Raw genomic sequence first — 20,515 nt, forward strand, 5'->3', positions numbered from 1 at the left:
CAAGCCTAGGTCTGTGTATCCCATCCAATTTCACTAATATTTAATGAGCAGCTATGCTATACTGCTCGAGGACCTCAGGACAGATTGATTGAGAAGCTTCTGCAACAAAGAAATTATCATACAGAGCCCCTGCTTAGAAAAAAAGCTTGCTCATGTTTATGCTTCTATATTTAAAAGAGAGAAAGAAATGTGTCCCTTTGTAATAAAGTGGAAATTACGGATGTTACTAAGGGCTTATAATTTCTGACCCAAGGAAAATGATGAAAGGGGGTAGATACCCACGTTCTCCATATCCATGTTCTCCTCCACCAACATACACCTTAACATTACTAAAATTTACCTCAAAATGTATTCAGACTTGGTAGGTTGTATGCTTCTAGGAATTTATCCATTTATTCTAAGTTGTCCAATTTGTTGGTGTATAGTTGTTCATAGTAGTCTCCTAAGACCCTTTGTATTTCTGTGGTATCAGTTCTAACCTCTCCTCTTTCATTTCTGATTTTGAGTCCTCTTTTTTTCTTGGTGAGTTTATATAAAGATCTGTCTATATTATTTATCTTTAAAAAAAAAACAACAGCTCTTGGTTTCATTGATCTTTTCTATTTTTTTATTTATTTATTTTTTTTGTCTCTGGTTTCACTTATTTCTGCTCTGATCTTTGTTATTTCCTTCCTTCCATTAACTTTGGGCTGAGTTTGTTCTTCTTTTCTAGTTCCTTGAGGGTATTATGATAAGTGAAATATGTCAGAAAAAGACAAACATATATGATCTAACTTATATGTAGAATCTAAAAAAATATATCCTAAACTCATAGATAGTGAACAGATTGGTCATTGTTAGAGGCAGGGGATAAGGGTAGTTGAAATGAATGAAGATGACTACGAGATACAAACTTCCAGTTTGATAAATTCTGGGGTTGTAATGGTGATAATAGTCAACTAATGGTGATAATACTGTATTGTATATTTTAAAGTTGCTAAGAGAGTAGATCTTAAAAGTTCTCATCACAAGAAAAAATTGTAACTATGTGTGGTTATGGATGTTAACTAAATTCATTGTGGTAATCATTTCACAATATATATATGTATGAAATCATTCTGTTGAACACCTGAAACTAATACAATATTATACATCAATTATCTCAATAGAAATTTATTCAGAAATAATTAAATGAGAATTTCAATAGTGGCCATTTACCTTACCTATGAGAACAAAAAGTAGTTTCAAACTTTAAAAATACTAGAGAAATATTAAGATAGATATTTAAATTTTTTTAATTGTGGTATAATTCATATAAATGAACAGATCTTAATAGTACAAGTCGATCAGTTTTCATACATCCATGAAACCCATACTTCTATTAACATACAGAGCATTTCTATCACTCCAGAAAATTCCCTTGTGTCCCATTCCAGGCAATCCACTTCCAAGCAACCACTAATCTGGTTTCTATGATCCATGATTGATTTTGCCTTTTCTAGAACTCATGTATATGTGCCAAAACATAGTTTACATTTGGAATATTGCCGGGGAAAAAATCAAACTGTTTCTAGGAAACATATTTTTCTATTAGTGGAATTAGTAATATATATATATATATATATATTTTAAGGGAACCACTTCATAAATGCATAAACACCTACATTATTTTCCATTTTAGTTGCTTTAACTAACTATCCTTGTTGATTTGGGGACATGGAAAGCTGGTTGTGACAAATATCAACAAGTATTATCTAGGTCCTAAATGCCTGTATAGTTCATTGTCTGATTACTTCTTTCTGGTAGGACCAAAACATTCTATACACACAGAATGCTTATTTTTCTTCCTTCCCCTCGTTCTTCTGAGAATAATCCTATTCCGCATGAGAGGGGCCCCTCAAAGGAGAAATGTGTAATTAAAAGGGAAATGATTTAAGAAAACATATACAACTTCTGTTTAAGACTTTAGCAAACTTTGCCCAATGAGACAGAGCAACATCCATGATTTTCCTCATAGTGGAAAGGGTTTCTAGTAGGGCTTTTACAGACATCCTTCAGCAGTGCTTGAAAGTCCTGTCCTTCAAAACTAACTGCAGACTAGTCTACAGGTGCCCAAATTATTAAATGATCTATGCTAAGACTTTACTATCATTCCAACTTGAAAATATAAGCAAATAGGAAATTAAGCCAGCAAGATAACCATTCTGCTGAATCAAGATACTGAAGTTTTGTCCTGTCACAATTCCCAGGTGAGAAAACTATCTATGGGATGTGATGATCTTAGAAAACCATACCGAAGGTATTTCTTTAAAAGTTCAGTGTGGGCAACACTATAACGTTTATGTCAACCAAATTTGACTGCATCTGCCAGCTCCTACTTCCTATGCTCCACACCTGCCCTGAAGGTTCATAGGTCATACCCAACTTCAGAGCAAGGCTGCACTATCCTCCTGTCCATCCTATAGCACCTTATGTAATGCAGCCTGTGCTTGCTGAATTCATCCAAGTACTTCTCACCTTCCATATGCCCTGTTGAAATGTCACCTATTCTAGCAAGTATCTTCTTCACCCTCATTGAGAACTTTTTCTTAAATCCCTCCCTCATTTATCATTGCCATCATTTACCACTCTAATAACATCTTGAGTTACTAATTACATTTTTAACTGTGTATATCTTACCCTCCCTGACATGATTAGCTCCACTGGCAACCCTCATCCTTTGGTGCTTCCAAAAGTCATCTCATGAACATAACAAAAGACACCTTGATCACTCTCTACACTTAGGAAATTCCAAGGATTTTAGGAGCTCTGTGCCAGAATGACTAGGCAAAAACCAAATATATATTTCACAATATAATAACTACCCATCCAAACTGACAAAGTCTACCTGACGAGTTAAAGTTTTGAAGGATTTCAACAGCCTATTCAGCTCTAGATAAAAGAACCAAATCTCCTGCTATGAGTACAAGAAGGAAAATGTGTTAAGTTACTTGGAAGGGCAAGTTACTTCTTTGTAAACTACAAGGCCAGGTTAGGCTTTAAGTCTGAAACTGAAGCCACTGGTCTCCAGCCAGCCTGACTAGGGGCCACTTAGAAATACCTCAAAAGATAATGACAGCCCTAACCAGTTTGGCTCAGTGGAAAGAGTGTCGGCCTGTGGACTCAAGGGTCCCAGGTTCAATTCCGGTCAAGGGCATGTACCTTGGTTGCGGGCACATACCCAGTAGGGAGTGTGCAGGAAGCAGCTGATCAATGTTTCTCTCTCATCAATGTTTCTAACTCTCTATCCCTCTCCCTTCCTCTCTGTTAAAAAAAATCAATAAAAAAAATATATATTTTTAAAAAACTAATGACAAAGAGCAAATAAAAGCAAGAATCTCTGAACATCCCTTAGGTCACGACTAAGACAAACTGGTTGAGACCAAGCTCATACAAGACAAAAGGAAAAGTGGCTCATTTCCCAAGCTTTAGATGACACAGACAGGAAAAGAAAGAGGCTTCAATGATCTTTTCAAAAAAAAAAAAAAAATAGGCCAACAAGCCAGTTTTGAAATTCCAGAGGCTCTCAAATGCTATTTCTCCAGGTAACATTTTCCATATGCCACCTCTGTTCTTATAATCTGAACTTTGCCTGATTTATCAGTCTTTTCCACTCTGGAAAAAATGACACAAATGTATATTTACAATGATCTCTTTAAAAATATCTACCTAGAAAAAATAAAATAAAAATAAAATAAATAAATAAATAAATAAATAAAAATATCTACCTAGAAATTCAACCTGCTATTTTTCCTTTTGAATTGGCAACCCAGTTCATTTAGGTTCACAATGATGGATCTAATGATGAGAGGGGAATCACTCACTACTCTCTAGCCAGGAGGCAGAAGCATGGTGAGGGCTTTCTTGAGCAATGTCCCCTTGCCAAGTCCACTTAGCCCTGGACTGCCATACACTCTATTCTTTCTCTAAGCCACATTACAGAGGCCCGTAGTTGACTCCTGCCCAATGAGGGTCAGGGCTGTGTCTACCCAAACGTGCTTAAGCCCACTGCTCTTATTGCTAGCCCACAATTCGGTTACATAGCTAAAAAATATATGAGTGAGGAGAAAGGGTTAGTGGTGTGAAGGGATGATGGTAATGACTTGAAGGTTAAAAACACTGCTAAATTAGGTGTGGATAAGATAACAGAGAGATTAGGGGTGGCAGACTGTAGGACTTTAGGTTTACATACTCCAGTTGCTTCACAGCATGTGCATTTGGGTATGTATCGCTTTTCAATATAATAGAATCATTCTATTAACGAATCAATAAAAATACTACATATAATATGTATATATACATATACAATATATTTTTATTGACCAATAGATTGATTGATTCTATAGTATTACAAAGCTATTGCTATTATCTTACCTCAATCAGTCCCTGATATTGTAGGTCTTTATTTTGTTTTTAGTTTTCAGCAGAATTAGAAAATAGCTATCCATTAGCATTTATATAGCATCCTTTATAAGAGAAAGGGGCAGATTTTATATTATACAGTGATTATGGCCCCAAATCCACAATATTACAAAAATTGGAACAACCGGGAAATTAATTTTTGATGATATAATTTTAAAAATATGGATTAAAAGGCCAACCTTTATGTTTTGTTTTACATAAATAGCATAGGCTACTTAGCTATTTTTCTTTTTATTCATACTTGAAGAAAGCCCAGAATGAAGCCTAGCATTAAACTGGCAGTGAGTGGAAAAAAGACTGGGATTGTGGGTGCTGGTGAAGTTCTGTCATCTAGGTGAGGAGAGTAACAGCCCTGTGATCACTCTTCTTTAGCCATTCATGCTTGCTTACCCTACAGCCAACAGGTAGGTGAGTGTGAGTAATATTTCCCAGAAATGTATTAATAATTTTCTTTATCTTGTTAAACATTATTACATTTTCCCCGTCAGTGTGACCTATGAACCAGGAGGTCATGGTTTGATTCCCGGTCAGGACACATGCCTAGGTTGCAGGCTCAATCCCCAGTAGGGGGTGTGCAGGAGGTTGCCAGCAATGATTCTCTCTCATCATTGATGTTTCTATCGCTCTTTCCTTCTCCCTTCTTCTCTGTGAGCAATAAAAAAAATATATTTTTAAAAAACATTATTACAACATTAAAGGAAAAACCATCTTTGAAGGAACCATTTTCCATTCTTGTTCCCTTTCAGTCTCTGGTCATGTGCATGGAGCTATATTTTACAGGACTATATCCTTGTATATGCAATTTTGTGTTCTAATCTGTTCATTTACTTTGCAAAAAATATTTTCATATTTCCATTTATTAATTTACTTTATTCATCAAGCCTTTATTAAGGTATGTATTAGGTTTTAGGCACTATTCTAGGAACCGCGAATGTAAAAATAGATAAAAACCAGATCCCTGTTGTTAAAGAGCTAGCAAGTTAGCAGAATATACCAGGTAATTACAATGCACAGTATTGTCATAAATACAGATTTAAAGGCCTCTGTGTTTGCCATCTTAATGGCTTTACAATCTTTTAGCGGGATAATATAACAATTCACATAACTATTCACTTTCTTGATTATTTTTTCATTATCACGTGTACTGCTGCAATGAACATATTTCACTTTTCTTTCTGTTAACCATTTCTGTGGATAAATTCCTTAGAGTAAGATTACTGGGTCAATGTGTATTAATTCAGATTTTTATAGCTCTTGACATACCTTGCTAAATAGCTTCATAAATATATACAAAGTCACCACTTCTAAGCATTGCCAACATCTTTCCACTAAATATTTTAAATATTTTCTTAGAATTTTCAAAAGCAGGGACCCATTATTGTGTTCATTTGTATTTATTTAATTAATAGCAGGGTGGAACATTTTCTCATCGTTAGGATTTTTATGTCACCATGGGGGATTTGTGTTTATGGAAGATTTATCACTGTTATAGCAGCTTCCTAATATATTTTCAGATGGTACAAATAACTTTTCATCCTAATTTATTGCAAAATTTTCCGTTTGTTGTTCTCTTTGTTTAGCTAAATTCACTTCAAATCCTACCAAACTTTTAACTCTTTTTTTTAAAAATTAGTCACACTGTTGTTGGTTGTTGGTTTGTTCCCTCTGAAATTTCTTCCATGGTTTCAGTCTTAAGAAATCTGTCCTTCTACCATTGGCATAAATAGTCTACTCTGTTGTCCATTTTTCACTCATTCAACTTTCAACAAATCTCCTATGTGTCCTTCTTGGCACCATGGATGAAAAATTATGAATGAATGACAATTTATTATTATCCCAAACTTGGAAATAGGCAAAGGGGTTACTGCATGTCTTCCAAGTGCCACACAGGGAACCCTATTAACTAATTATCCAGGGATATGTATCTTGTTTGACATACTATGTACTATGCATGAGGTTTAGTTTACAACTGTTAGTGGGGATGTTAACTGGTAGAAAAGTGAAAACAATGCAAATGATTCTTGTCACATGGCAATGAAAATAGATTTTGACCAGCAGAGGTGTAAGTGATTTATCCCCTAAAAAAGATGACCTCAGAGGTTACAGCTTTAACTGTAGGACACTATGTAGTTTTGCATCTAACTTAGCAATCTTAATCAAGAATTTTCTCTTTCAGTGATTATAAATACTTTGCTCTTTCACAATTCTCTTTGAGTCAGCCTTACCATCTTACAGATCCCCTCATTAGTGAGTTAAATAAAGCTTTGACACATGCTCACCTTATGTTTGTATGTGAGTCAGGAAATCTGGCTGCTAGCATCAGCCCTACCCACATCGTAGTTCATTTAATACCTTCCTTGACTTCTAGCTTCCTTTTTTGTAAATCGTGGGTTTCTGTAACGTCCAATGGTATTCAGGAAACCAAAGCAATCAGAAAACTGTATTTCTATATACAGATAACATACATTGAATCAGAATGAATGATCAGGTTCTAAGTCCAAAGCCCAGGCCCTCCCAGTGAGTCTGAGAAGCCCGTGCCACTGTCTGATGGGCCACTTCACCAGCAAGACTGTCTCTGAGTAGCCAGGACCAAACAGGAACAAGGGACAGTGGTACAGTAGGAAGAACAAGGTCTCCAGCCAAGGGGACCTGGCTTCAACCCTCAGCCCTGCCTCTTCTACAGTTTACTGAGCTTCATTCATTTGCAAAAGAAAATGGGCCCAACAGGTGTTGCTCAGTGGTTGAACGTCAACCTTTGAACCAGGAGGTCACGGTTCCATTCCCGGTCAGAGCACATGCCCGGGTTGCGGACTTGATCCCCAATGTGGGGCGTGCAGGAGGCAGCCAATCAATGATTCTCATCATTGATGTTTCTATCTCTCTCTCCCTTTCCCTTCCTCTCTGAAATAAATAAAAATATATTTTTTTTAAAAAAGAAAGTGCTTGTGATAAGCCAACAGGGCAGTGTGTAGCCCTAGCCGGTTTGGTTCAGTGGCTAGAGCATCAGCCTGCGGACTGAAGGGTCCCGGGTTCGATTCCTGGTCAGGGCACATGCCCAGGTTGCGGGCTCAATCCCCAGTAGGGGGCGTGCAGGAGGCAGCCAATCAATGATTCTCTCTCATCATTGATGTTTCTATCTCTCTCTCCCTCTCCCTTCCTCTCTGAAATCAATAAAAATATATTTTAAAAAAGAACCTTGTCACACATGGCACGTACTAGGTCTTCCATGAATATTACTTATTTTCCTTCCCTCTTAATGCATAGTGTCCCCCACACTGAATACTGACTCCATCTTCTAGACATCTCTAGATCAAGAGCACTTCTGGATATCCAGAGGCTATGAGCAATTGAAGCAGAGGAGAAAAGCTGTGGCATTGGGTTGGAATTTCAGAGGTGCCTAGCACTAGCATGCTGTGTTAGAAAGATAATGGTTTTAACATCTGGCCCCAGCAGGACTGGTAGCATCCATCTCTGAGAAACCTTTTCCTCTGAGAAGAAACTCAACTAGATTATGTCTAAGGTCCCTTTGAGCTTTAACATCCACCACGGAAAGGCCACCCAGCCATGAGTTGGTTCTGACAACCCGTTCAAAGCTACCACACCTGCCTGCCTGGCACACTTACCTCTCCTACCACCTCTATGATGTCACCAACTTTCAGCTCCAGCTCGTCATCATTCTGGGGCAGGTAGCTGAACGCCACCTGGCACCGGCGCCTCCGACGCTCGCCTAAATGGGAAAAGCAAAATATTTAGATACAGCATTTGTCTCAAAATTAGATTTTAAGGAGAGGCTTCCTAGGCATGCAGGCAAATTAAGCTGACTTGTCTCAAATATGCTCTCTGGGACATGGCTAGAGGCACGGCAGCCCTGTTCTCTCAGAGAGAGGCAGTAGAAAGCAGAGCAATGCTCCTTGGTCTTTTAAAAGCTGCTGGGTCAGAAAGGCATGGATATGAGAAACCAATCCGTTGGTGCAAAAGGAAAAACCCCACCCCGAAGCGCTGGAGCACAGTGTTGCCTTAAACGGTTTTCCATGGCTTTGTATTTGCTGCTGTTGATTTTTAATGAAAGCTGATGTGATGTAGTAGAATAAAAAGAATGGTCTGCTTCTAATGCTAGCAAGGCAGAGGAAATTTTTCCCCAATGTGCAAAGGAAAAGATAAACTAGCCTGGCCTTTTTCTCACTAATCATCACCCTTTCAACATGCTGGAACTCAGGCCTGATAAGCAGAGGCTAATTAGATTTCAGGCTGCTCTTGGTGCCATTTCAAATGCCCCCAGGGGTTCAACAAATCTACTTCTGTCCTCTTCCCTCTGTTCCCAGGGGATCCATTAACAGGATCCCTGGATGCTTACATAGAACAAACTGCAGGCAAATCAAGATAAAAGCCAGGACCACACTTCACTTGACCAGAAGACACTCAAGGTTATAGCATCTCACTCACCCAATGTGGCCCCACTGGGAGGCCCTCCCTGATTTAGAGCTGGTTCAAGTACAGACACAAGTATCCACACCACAGATATGCATTGTGGGGAGAAAAAACATGCATGTGGTATGTGTGATGGGTAGGGGAGTGGGGGAGACAGAGAGACAGACAGCAGTGGGGGCCCAAGCTGGGCATAGGTGACTAGGAGAGAGGAACTGAGACCAGCATTGCTCAGAAGTTTGTCGCTTAAAGCTGACCACCTCACATCATTCATTCCTTCCTGCCACCACATGGCCTAGAAAACCAAAGGGATCATCAACTTCAAGGAAACATTTAGAAATGCTTACATTATTTTTGGACACTGTCTATAGGAATTCTTTTCTTTTCTAATCTTTTCCCTGAGAAAGCAAATCCCTCTAGGGGTGATCATAGGCCCCATTAAGGGCCCCACGCAAACAAAAGGGAAGGTCTTTGCTACATCTGATGTGCTCACTGATCATACAAAAGGGAAGGTCTTCGCTACATCTGATGTGCTCACTGATCATACAAAAGGGAAGGTCTTTGCTACATCTGATGTGCTCACTGATCAATATTTTTCAAAAGCCACTGGCCTAGTTCTTTATGTTCCATTTTTCTCTGCCTGAACCCCACTAAGGAAGAACAGAGTTGAACAGAGGGAAGAGGGCAGAAGTTCAGAATCAATATCTTGTCTAATCACATCTTTGGCAACTACAAGAATATACTCCACCCCTTTGTACAAGATTGCAAGCTGTCTGATCTTGATGAGAACAAATGCTGATTTGTTCAGGCCAATTTCCAGGTGCTAACAGCATTGTCAGCAGGCAGAATAGGCTCTCCCATGGACAGAGGACCCACCCAACTGGCTTTTCCCAGGAAACAAGTCAGAAAGTGTGGTACCCCAGTGCAAAGAACTCCACCACTATTCCATGGTTTCCAACACAACAGATGACCAATCAAGCACTGTGCATCATAAAGGATACAGAGTTCTCATTCTAGCTAAGGAAGTCTAGATGACAAAGTGATGCTGGCACCCATAACCTGGTCCTGGTGACTCTTGTACCCCCCTTAAGATGAATTTCTACTATAAATCTTTAAGAGCTTTATTTGCTAGATATTATGTTAAAAGCAAACGCTTCAGATAAAAAATCTGAATACAAAAACAAACAAACATGACAAATGTCTGGAACCCAACACTCATAACCACAGAAGTCACCAAATTCCTGACTGAACTGACTTAAAATAAGACCTACTGTTAGCTGAACTCACAAAACTTACAGTTGTATGCAAGTTCAATATTCACAAAAACCTCTGTAAAAAGTAGCATCTAATCCAATGGCAAAAGAGAGAGTGATATATTCTTCAAGAAAAGACTAAGCTAGCAGATTCCGGACCGGGAACAGAATAATCAGATTTCTCTAGAACCAAATCTTTGCATCAGACTTCTATAAAGCTTTGTTTGGTATTAGGAAGAATGATACATTTACTCTGCCAGACTAGTCAATATTTCTGAAAAAGCCTCCAAGAAGGCTATTCAATTAGTGGCATAAAGTTTTATGAGGCACACTGCCAACATACAGGATTAAGAAAACTGATCCCTGCCCTAACTGGCGTGGCTCAATGGTGGCCCGTATACTGAATGTTTGTGGGTTCAATTCCTGATCAAGGACATGTACCTGGGTCGCAGGTTAGATCCCCAGCTCTGGTCAGGGCAACCAATTGATGTGTCTCTCTCACATCGTTTCTCTCTCTCTCTTTCTTTCTCTCTCCTTCCCTCCCTCCCTCCCTCTCTCTTCCCTCCCTTCTTTCCAATCTCTCTAAAATAATCAATGGAAAAAATATCCTGGGATGATGATTAAAAAAAAAAAAAGAAAGAAAAGTGAGTTTTTACAGGAGGCATCCAGAGGTTGCTGTGGTAAAGGCCACCTAATCAGACCCCAAGCAGAAACAGCTACTCCCTCTGGCACTGGGATAGCTTCCATCTTCTCTAAAGCACTTCTGATACCCATCACTCTTATCACATCCTGCCAAATACATAAGTTCAAAAGAAAAAGAAAGGAGCCTGAATGAGCAATCATTTTTGCAAAAGTGGGAATTGGGGCTCGGTGACTCACCCGAGGTTACCAAGCTAGTAAGTGGCAGTATGTCCTTGGACTGAGTTCAGAGCTCTCCCTTCAATGCTGGATGAACCAATTCAGCTCCAATCTTGTCCCAAATTCTCTGTGATCTGCACTTAACTGCTTTCTGCAACACTATATAACATAGCCTTAGGTCTTCACCAGGGCTTTCTCATCACAGATAACTATCAAACTCCTGGACTGCTGCTCTTCCAGGCCTCAACTTCTACACATCAGTTTCAATCTTGTTTTCCAGTTCTACCCAACCTAAAGCCCACTTCAGGGGGGCTGTTGATGTGGAGACACTGCATTTCAGTTGCTTCCGTCTATCTTAAATTTAAGGAAGCTCTTGATGTCATTTTCCATTTTTTCCTCTCTTGGCATTTCATTGATGTTTACTAGCCAGTCTTGACTTTCCTCAAAGAAGTAGGTAGACAACATATATAGGGTGTCCCCCAAAAATGTATAGACACTTTTAACAGCTGGTAACTCCACTTAATTTTCACTCCTTTTCAGGTTTAACTGATTTGAAATAATGGGTAAATCCAAACTAAGCTTTGAACAAAGAAAATTTATCCTAAAGTGCCACTAGACTTTTTTTTTTTTATGGGGATATGTACAAGATAAAGTTTATAGTACACAAATAGTGCACAAAATGATTCTTGATGTTTGCGATTCCATTGCTTCATGTTGTCAGTGGTGCCTGGACCAGAATGGTCATCAGTTTGAAAATAGGCATCGAAAAAAATTATTCATTTCTATAGATTCTTTTAAATTTTGAAAATGAACTATATATTAATAAACACTGACTTTATAATCATTTGGTGTGTATACATTTGTTGGGACAACCTGTATATCTGAATAAAAAACTATGTATATTTGATTTTAAATTTAGTCCTCTTAAAAGATAGAAAAGACATGTTTTAAGGAGGTAAAGCTATATGTATGCAACTGTTCAGGGCAGCACTGTTTCTAACAGCAAATGCATACATGCACAGAGATCTACACAGGAAACATCCTGAATATCCACTAGGAGGGAAAGGCTATATAAATCATGTGGAAAATGAAACAGCCATTAAATAGAGCAAGCAGCTCTATGTATACTAACATGTAAAAGATGTCCATAATACATTAAGTTCAAAGACCAAGTCACATAATATGTACAATATAAGCCCAACATTGTAAACACACACACATCCTCACTCTATAACCTCCACCATGGACTCCTATTTACTCCTGATCACCCACAACCTAGCATAGAGTATGCATTCAACAAATATTTATAAAAGAATAAGTGGATTCATTCAACATTCAACTAATATGTGATGGCCAGACATCATTAAGTAAATGAGAGCAAGGGTATGTATGCCCGAACATACTTGTATTAGCACAGAAAATGGTATGGAAGAGTACATTCCAATGTAACAGTGGTATTTTTGGACAAAGCGTTGGGAGAGTGTAAAGAGAGACTCATTTAAATGTTTCTGCACAAAATTTGTTTTTACAAAGGGCGTGTAACACACAATTTTTAAAACATTACAGTCACCTATTAAAACAATTATTTTCTATTATGAAACATCCTTCTGATCACATTTTTATGACATTAATAGTAAAGTTAGTCTTATTTTCCAAGTAAATAAATACCAATATTATCAGGCAGAAAGGTAGTTGTCACAAGCTAAATGACAAGGGGGCTGTGAACTGACTGTGGATGGTCCATAAAGACAGTGGGAAGTGTGAGCCCAGAAAAAGCTCCACACCTGTAGCCCACACTAATTATTCTGATGAGACACTGTTAAAGAACCCCAAGGAGCCCCACAATATTCTCCCAGTTACCAACCCAGGATCATTTTCCCTGGACTGACTCCTCAGACCACACAGCCCAGGCAGCCATGTCCCTCCTGGCAGTGGAGGGGCCCTGAGTCCATTGGAGCTCACTCACACTCACTCACTCATTCAAACATGCACATATGCTCAGCCACAAGGGCCCTTTCTCTGGGTTCCCCTAACAACCACTGTTGTTCTCTAGCTCTGCCCTCATCCCAGTGTATTTCAATTATCTCTGAGTGTCAATGTATATGTTTGTCTCCACCCTTTCCGCTCTGACACCTTTCAACACTTTCATGCACACTTTTGTCAACAAATGCAAGCCCTGGCAAGGTAGCTCAGTTGGTTAGAGCGTCATCCTAATATGCCAAGTTTACAGGTTCGATCTCTGGTCAGGGCACATGCAAGAATCAACCAATGAGCCCTGGCTGGGTGGCTCAGTTGGTTGGAATATCATCCTGTACACAAAAAGGTGGTGGGTTGAGTTCCCGGTCAGAGCACATACCTAGGTTTTGGGTTTGATCCCTGGTCAGGACTGGTGCAGGAGGCAAGCAGTAAATGTTTCTCTCTCCCTCTCTCCCTCTCTCTCTCCCTCATTCCCTCCCTCCTCTATCTGGGCATTTCCTAAGGTGAGGATTAAAAAAAAAAAAAATCAACCAATGAATCCTATCTAATAAAGAGGGAATATGCTAATTAACCATCACTCTGTCACAAAGATGGCTGCACCCACAGCTGAGGCCAAGTTCCCATAAGGAGCCTTAACAAGCAATCAGCAGGGACCTGAGGCTACACCCTCCTCCGCCCCGAGGGGCTTGATGGGACCTTAGGCCACGCCCCCCACCCAGCAGGGCTTAACGGGGGACCTCAAGGTGCACTTCCCGTCCTGGTGCTAGGCTAGGGGATCTCAGGCTGCTCCCCCGGCCCCAGCAACAGGCCAGGGGACCTCAGGCCACGCCCCCCACCAGGTGGGGCTTGACAGGGGACTTCAGGCCACGCCCCCCACCCAGGCACCAGGCTGGGGGACCTCAGGCTTCACCCCCCGCCTCAGCACTGAGCCAGGGGACCTGAGGCTGCGCCCCCCTGCCTGGTGGAGCTTGACAGGGGACCTCAAGGTGCACCCCCAGTGCTGGGTCGGGGGAACTCAGGTCATGCCCCCCACTCAGGGAGGACCTGAGGCTGCACCCCCCTACTGATGGGGCTTGACAGGGGACCTGAGGCTGTTCCCCCTCCCGCTGCTGGGCCAGGGGACCTGAGGCTGTGCACCCACCGCATGGCGGGGCTTGACAGGGGACCTCAGGCCATGCCCCCCACCCAGTGGGGCTTGACAGGGGATTTCAGGCCATGTCCCACACCTGGCGGGGCTTGATGGGGGACCTCAAGTCATGCCCCCCCACCCCGGTCTGGGCTGAGGGACCTCAGGCCATGCCCCCCATCCTGGCGCCGGGCCAGGGAACCTGAGGCTATGTTCCCTGCCCAGCGGGGCTTGACAAGGGTGGGACTAGCCAGATCTGGATCTATCCCAATGAGGGGGGGGGGGGCAGCCAGGTCTGGGTCTCACGCGATTTTGAGGAGCATGTGGGTGGGGACTTGACTCTGGGTCCTGTGGTGTGCCCCAGACTCTGACAGGAGGAAGGTTTTCATATACATTTTACTAATTTTCTTTCATCTCTGATACTTCTATTATAGAGAAAGGGCAAATAGCAATATTAAATTATTTCCTCTAATTAATCCCCTTTTAATGTGCACAAATTTCGTGCACCAGGCCACCAGTGCATAAAAAAGTGGAACAACAAACTGATGTCTGTCTTTCTCAAATTAATAAATCAAAAAATTAAGACCAAAAAAAAAAACAAATGTGACTCATTTGCCAGCACCCACATATGCCTCACAATGGTTATGTGGATGCTACTTTATGACAAATGCCCACTCTCAATCCATCTGTGAGCCTAAGTGCCACATGTGTAGAAACATCGGGAGGGTCACAAATCCCTGATCTAGTCCTTCCTCAGTCCAAGAAACTTCAGAGTCTAATGTCCTGTTTAAAGAAGCCATTGAAAACAATCTTAAAATCAGTCCATTAACATATGACCCCAAAAATTGAGTTTTTGCTACCAGTGAAATACAGAAAGGGGCCATCCATTCAATAAACTGAGTTTCCACAAAGAGAAGCAGCATATGGATATTTTCAATGTTAACACTGTCACCAGATGTTTCCTTAGAAGTCACATCTATCGTTTTGGTGTCATGAGCATGAAGAACTCCTCCAACCATGTTGTCCTCCACCTCAACCGTGTTATAAAAATGGGGTGTGAATTGGCTGTGTGGAAGGACACACACACTCTGAATATACAGCTCATAACATGTGGTCCACGTTGATAGCACAGAGAGAATCCTGGGCCTCATGACATGCAGAGACAGATGAGCCAGTGGTCCCAGCATTGTGATCACCTCATGTGGCCTACCTACTTCATGGCTCTTTGCCCAGTTTTTTCAAGTATAAAATTGGAATGATGGGGACAGACCTACTTTACTGAAAGGCTTGCTGCCCCATGACTCCTCCCTTTTTTCCAATTGTCTTTACATTCATGAATATGTTAAAAGGTGGCTTTGTTAATTATACCAGTTCAACCACTATTCTTTTCACCAGACTTCTCTTCCCATCAGAGTGAGATAAAGGAACCTCACAGAACAACAAAGCCAGCAATATGTATAAATGGCCTTCTGGTTTCCCCTTTTCTTAGGCTGGGCCCAGGGGTTGGTTTTGGCCTTTCAGCATGCCCCCTAATCCAAGTGACCTGACCCACAGCAGGACATTTCTCCTGGGGACATTTCTCCAAAGTGTCCCTGTGTCTCTGTCTGACTCCCCTGGCCCAGGCCACCATCTCCCTGGGGAGGCAGTCTGGATGTTCAGAGGAGAAAATCTGATCCATAAAGCTCATTGCTTTTCTCTGCTTCAGCAAGGCTGACTTGGGCAAAATGCCCAAAAGAACTCGACATATTTATAGAGTTTTGTTTGATCTACTTTTAAATGCTCCATGCAGAATCATTCAAGTGAAATTAGAATACAGAATTTCAAAGGGAAAACTGAAGGAAGATTCTAAATATAAGTTATTTGTTGAGCATAAACAAGATTTCTCCCTTCTATTCAACATATTCCCTCTAACATATCTATTTTTAAAGGCATTCTCAAACTTTGCTGCTGACAAATGGACCTATCAGACTCCTAACTTTTACCATTAAGGGGGAAGCAGGGAGGGAACAAGAAGAGGAAAGATGATGTGGTGTATGTTAGCACATGCATATTAGGAATTGTGACAAGGGTTCTAGAAATATCCTAAAGACCCTCATCTGGGGTCCATTTCTCTTGCCTATTATTTTTTTAAATATATTTTTATTTATTTCAGAGAGGAAGGGAGAGGGAGAGAGAGAGAGAGAGACATCAATGATGAGAGAGAATCATTGATCAGCTGCCTCCTACACACCCCACACTGGGGATGTCGGCCTGCGGACTGAAGGGTCCAGGGTTCAATTCTGGTCAAGGGCACATTCCTGGGTTGCAGGCTCGATCCCCAGTGTGGGGCATGCAGGAGGCAGCCAATCAATGATTCTCTCTCATCATTGATATTTCTATCTCTCTCTCCCTCTCCCTTGTACTCTGAAGTCAATAAAAATATATTTAAAAATAAAATAAAATAAAATAAAATAAAAGCAGAGGCTCTTAAGTGGAGTCCCTGGATAGAATTCAGGGGATCTAAACTTAGATGGAAAGGAAATTATATCTTTATTTTTACTGTCCTCTCACTGAAATCTGGCCTTTCTTTCCACTGTACACATAGGCAACAAACGACACTGGTATTAGCAGCACCTGTGGATTTTATATATTTCCCATCACAGGGATAGTTATTTTCATTGCACATCATGGTTGTTGCAGTTATCTTAAAATATCATTTTACACTCATCCCTATTTCAAAATTATGATAACTTCTAGACCCAGTGCTGGATCTTGCTATTAATGAGTCAATAAGGAATATGTATTACTATGTTTTTGCAACATTTTGAAAAGTGTATTTCAGTATAATTGGTTTCCTTTGTAATTCTATGGATTTGATTTTATTCATTTATAAACATTACACTGAGGAGGGGTCCACAGACTTCAAGAGACTGGCAAACAGGTTCCACGGCAATTTTTTTAAAAAAAAGTTAACTCTTAATCCCTCTTTTCAAGATTATGGTTTGCAAGGAAACACAAAGCAACAAAGGGGATTATACATGTAAAATAAAGCAGCAAACATAACATTTGGACACTACACTGGAATGTTTTATGGGTTTTGGAGCAGCACATAATGACAAAAGAACCATATTGGGCAACTTAATAGGTTCTGATCCACGAATGGTTGTGTGGCACAGCATTCAGGAGGCTGCTTGCCAAGTGCCCTCTTATTACCCGGGTCAGGGGCTGGCAAGAGCCCCACTCTGTCATCTGGCACCTTGGCTCAGCTGAGCTCAATGCTCTGGTTCCCTTGCACAAAGGCCAGCACAACTCTTTTGCAGGTTGACACCTGCCACTGCCTCTACATCCCACCTGCAATAAAGCCCTACATTTTTCTCCCTTTGCTAGCTAGTAAAGTTCCAGAATGCACTCCAAGGCCCATCCCCTCCAACCCCCAGCCAGGGATAAAGAAGTTACTTGGGCTTCCATGTACCCACATATCTTTATATACACTCTTTCTAGATAGTTGCATTGTCATTGTTTGCCTTCATGTCCCCAGAGCCTGCTGGGCAGTGAGCGCACAAATGTTTCATGAAGGGAGGGACGTTTATACCAATGTTTATAACTGTACAGGTTTTGCCTAGAGGGGTGGCCTGACTTCCACTATGGTCCCATCTTTGTGCTTTCAGTAGAGGATGAAGGACCCTGAGGTTAGTAAGTCCAACTGAGACTGGAGCCAGCTGACAAATTCTTCAAAACATTTTTTTAAATCAAGAAAAATGCAATTCCACTTTTCCTAAGCTATACTCGATAACTTACATGACATGTGCCAAGATATATGCATCATGTTCACTGCTACATTATTCAGAAAAGTGAAACACAGGAATCATCCTAAATGTCCTCTGAGAAAGGAACTGGTTGGTCAAGTCATCGGATATCTACTACACATGGACTATGAGAGGTGGTGTCACTCCCAATGAACTAATACTGTCACGTTTCCAAGATTCTCTTCAATCTAACAGAACTAACTGCAATACAGCGTAAATAGTATGATCCCATCTGTATTTTCTTAAATACCAATAGTCTGTATCACTTAGATTACACTGTACCATCTGAAATTGACATTTTTGTGGTCGAATCTCTGCGATTTCTTATGGTTCACCCTAGTATAAATGTATGGAGTGCTCCTGGGTGTATGACCAGGGGAAGGAATTTTATGTTATTCTCCATGCCATGATTTTCCTTTAATTTTTTACACTAAGTATTATTTTTATAATAAGTCTAAGAACACTCAGGATGATTCTATAAGGATATGTACAACTCACATAAAAATCAAAAGAGCAGTGAGGTCTAAACAGCACAATGACAGAAAAAGCTGTCTCACCGTGTGGGTGGTTTCGTGGTCATCAGGACAACAAAGCCCATTCCTGTGGGCTTGACTTCCTCTAGGGCAGTGGTTCTCAACCTTTCTAATGCCGCGACCCTTTAATACAGTTCCTCGTGTTGTGGTGACCCCCAACCATAAAATGATTTTCGTTGCTACTTCATAACTGTAATTTTGCTACTGTTATGAATCGTAATGTAAATATCTGTGTTTTCCGATGGTCTTAGGTGACCCCTGCTAGTGGTTCTCAACCTGTGGGTTGCAACCCACAGGTTGAGAACCGCTGCTGTAGAGCCTAAGACCATCGGGAAACACACAGATATTTACATTATGATTCATAACAGCAGCAAAATTACAGTTAGGAAGTAGCAATGAAAATCATTTTATTGTTGGGGGTCACCACAACACGAGGAACTGTATTAAAGGGTCGCGGCATTAGAAAGGTTGAGAACCACTGCTCTAGGGTCTGCAAATGGCTCTGTCGCCAAGGCCCCTCTAGAGGGGTGTCCTCCAGAAAAGGATAGGTGTCTAGGTGAATGAGCAGTGCAAAGGGACTGGGTACTTGTAAGGGAAGGTTTTTAAGCAGACTTTTTTCCAAACAAAAATGTTAGTGATGCATACATTTTTCTCCTTGCTCCAAGCAAATAAAGGAGTTTCTCATTTACTCAAGCAAGTCCTATTTTCCTTGTAAGTATGGGAGAGTAGCAAAGGTACATTAAAAAATGGCATCTCAGACTTTGCATTTTCCAAATTGATATGCACCTTTACTCTCCCCTCAGAGGGAGGGAACCGAGTGTCATGAAAAGTGTAAATTTAGAAATTATAAATCTAGAAAGTGTCAATCTAGAAATCTTGAGGCAAGAAAATTAATGTAGAGTCATTCGTGGAGAAAGGACAGCAATGGCAGAGAAAGAAGAGAAATAAATGCACATGAATCTCTCCAACAAAGCTGATTTTTATCTGCACTACTTGCTTCAGCATTTAAATATCTTCACCTCAACAGGCTTTATTATAGTCAGTCTCCTTTGCAGGATGAAACCTCCTGAAGGGCAGGAATTGCGTTTTTCTACTCTTCTGCAGCAGGACTTGGCAAACTTTGCCTAAAGGGCCAGAGAATAGGCTTTGAGGTCCATACAGTCTCGTGGCAACTACTTAACTCTGTTGTTGCAGTGGAAAAGCAGGCATAGATAATATCTAAATAAATGGGTGTGGCTATTTGCCAATAAAACTTTATTTACAAAAACAGACAATACAGAATTTGGCCTATGGATTATGGTTTGCGGACCTCCTCCAATCTATAGAAGGAGAAATAAAAGGTCCAAATCAGAGACCAGGGATGATTTTTGTTTTTAAGAAAGAGCAAGAAACATTGCTAAAGTTGAATTGGCTTAGAAGTGACCCCCTCCCAGACACCTTCCCGATAACTGCTTTTGAGGCAGGGTTAGTTTAGGTGCCCCTATCACCACAGCAGCCAATGCATAACCACTCTTCTCACCCTGCCCATACCACCGGGACTGTTTGAAACTCCATTCCTAGACTCCTGTGGGCAGCAGCTGAGCTGGCCTCCTTGTGGATTACTAAAAGCTAGCCCAGAGCCCAGCCAGAACAGTCCTTTAGTGATGATCTCTAAAACAAGGGAAAGAGGCCCAGCCGGAATGGCTCAGTGGTTGAGCAATCAACCTATGAACCAGGAGATCACAGTTCGATTCCCTGTCGGGGCACATGCCCAGGTTTCGGCTCCATCCCCAGTGTAGGGTGTGCAGGAGGCAACCAATCAGTGATTCTCATCTTTGATGTTTCTCTCTTTCTCTCCCTCTCCCTTCCTCTCTGAAATCAATAAAATATATTTTTAATTTAAAAAAAAACAAGGTAAAGGACAACAAACAAAGAAATGATGAAGGCTATGGAGGAGTTACAAATGACCCTGAAAGGTTGATGAGAAGAAATGAAGGTTGGGAAGCAGAAGAGAAGCAGCAGGAGTCTGACAGGTGGAAGAAACTGCTGCTCAACCATGTGGGGACAGTTGAGGACATAACAATTGCCTCTCATCAGCCTTTCTACCACAGAACATCTAATCTGGGCCAGGTCCGTCCA

General features: G+C 40.9%; 1 protein-coding gene across 14 annotated transcripts in view; it reads right to left on the minus strand.

Annotated features, from left to right (window-relative positions):
• Window positions 1-20,515, minus strand: part of SH3KBP1 (SH3 domain containing kinase binding protein 1) — a gene marked incomplete at both ends in the record, with an annotated part of 338,781 nt that overhangs the window by 162,514 nt on the left and 155,752 nt on the right. For all 14 annotated transcript variants that reach the window (XM_080652040.1, XM_080652036.1, XM_080652039.1 and 11 more), the window contains one exon: window positions 8,064-8,167. In XM_080652040.1, the coding sequence (XP_080508166.1) occupies window positions 8,064-8,167 (104 nt within the window). The remainder of the gene's footprint in view (window positions 1-8,063; window positions 8,168-20,515) is intronic.

Source organism: Plecotus auritus, assembly GCF_963455305.1.
Source record: "Plecotus auritus genome assembly, chromosome: X".
NCBI classification, from domain to species: Eukaryota; Metazoa; Chordata; class Mammalia; order Chiroptera; family Vespertilionidae; genus Plecotus; species Plecotus auritus.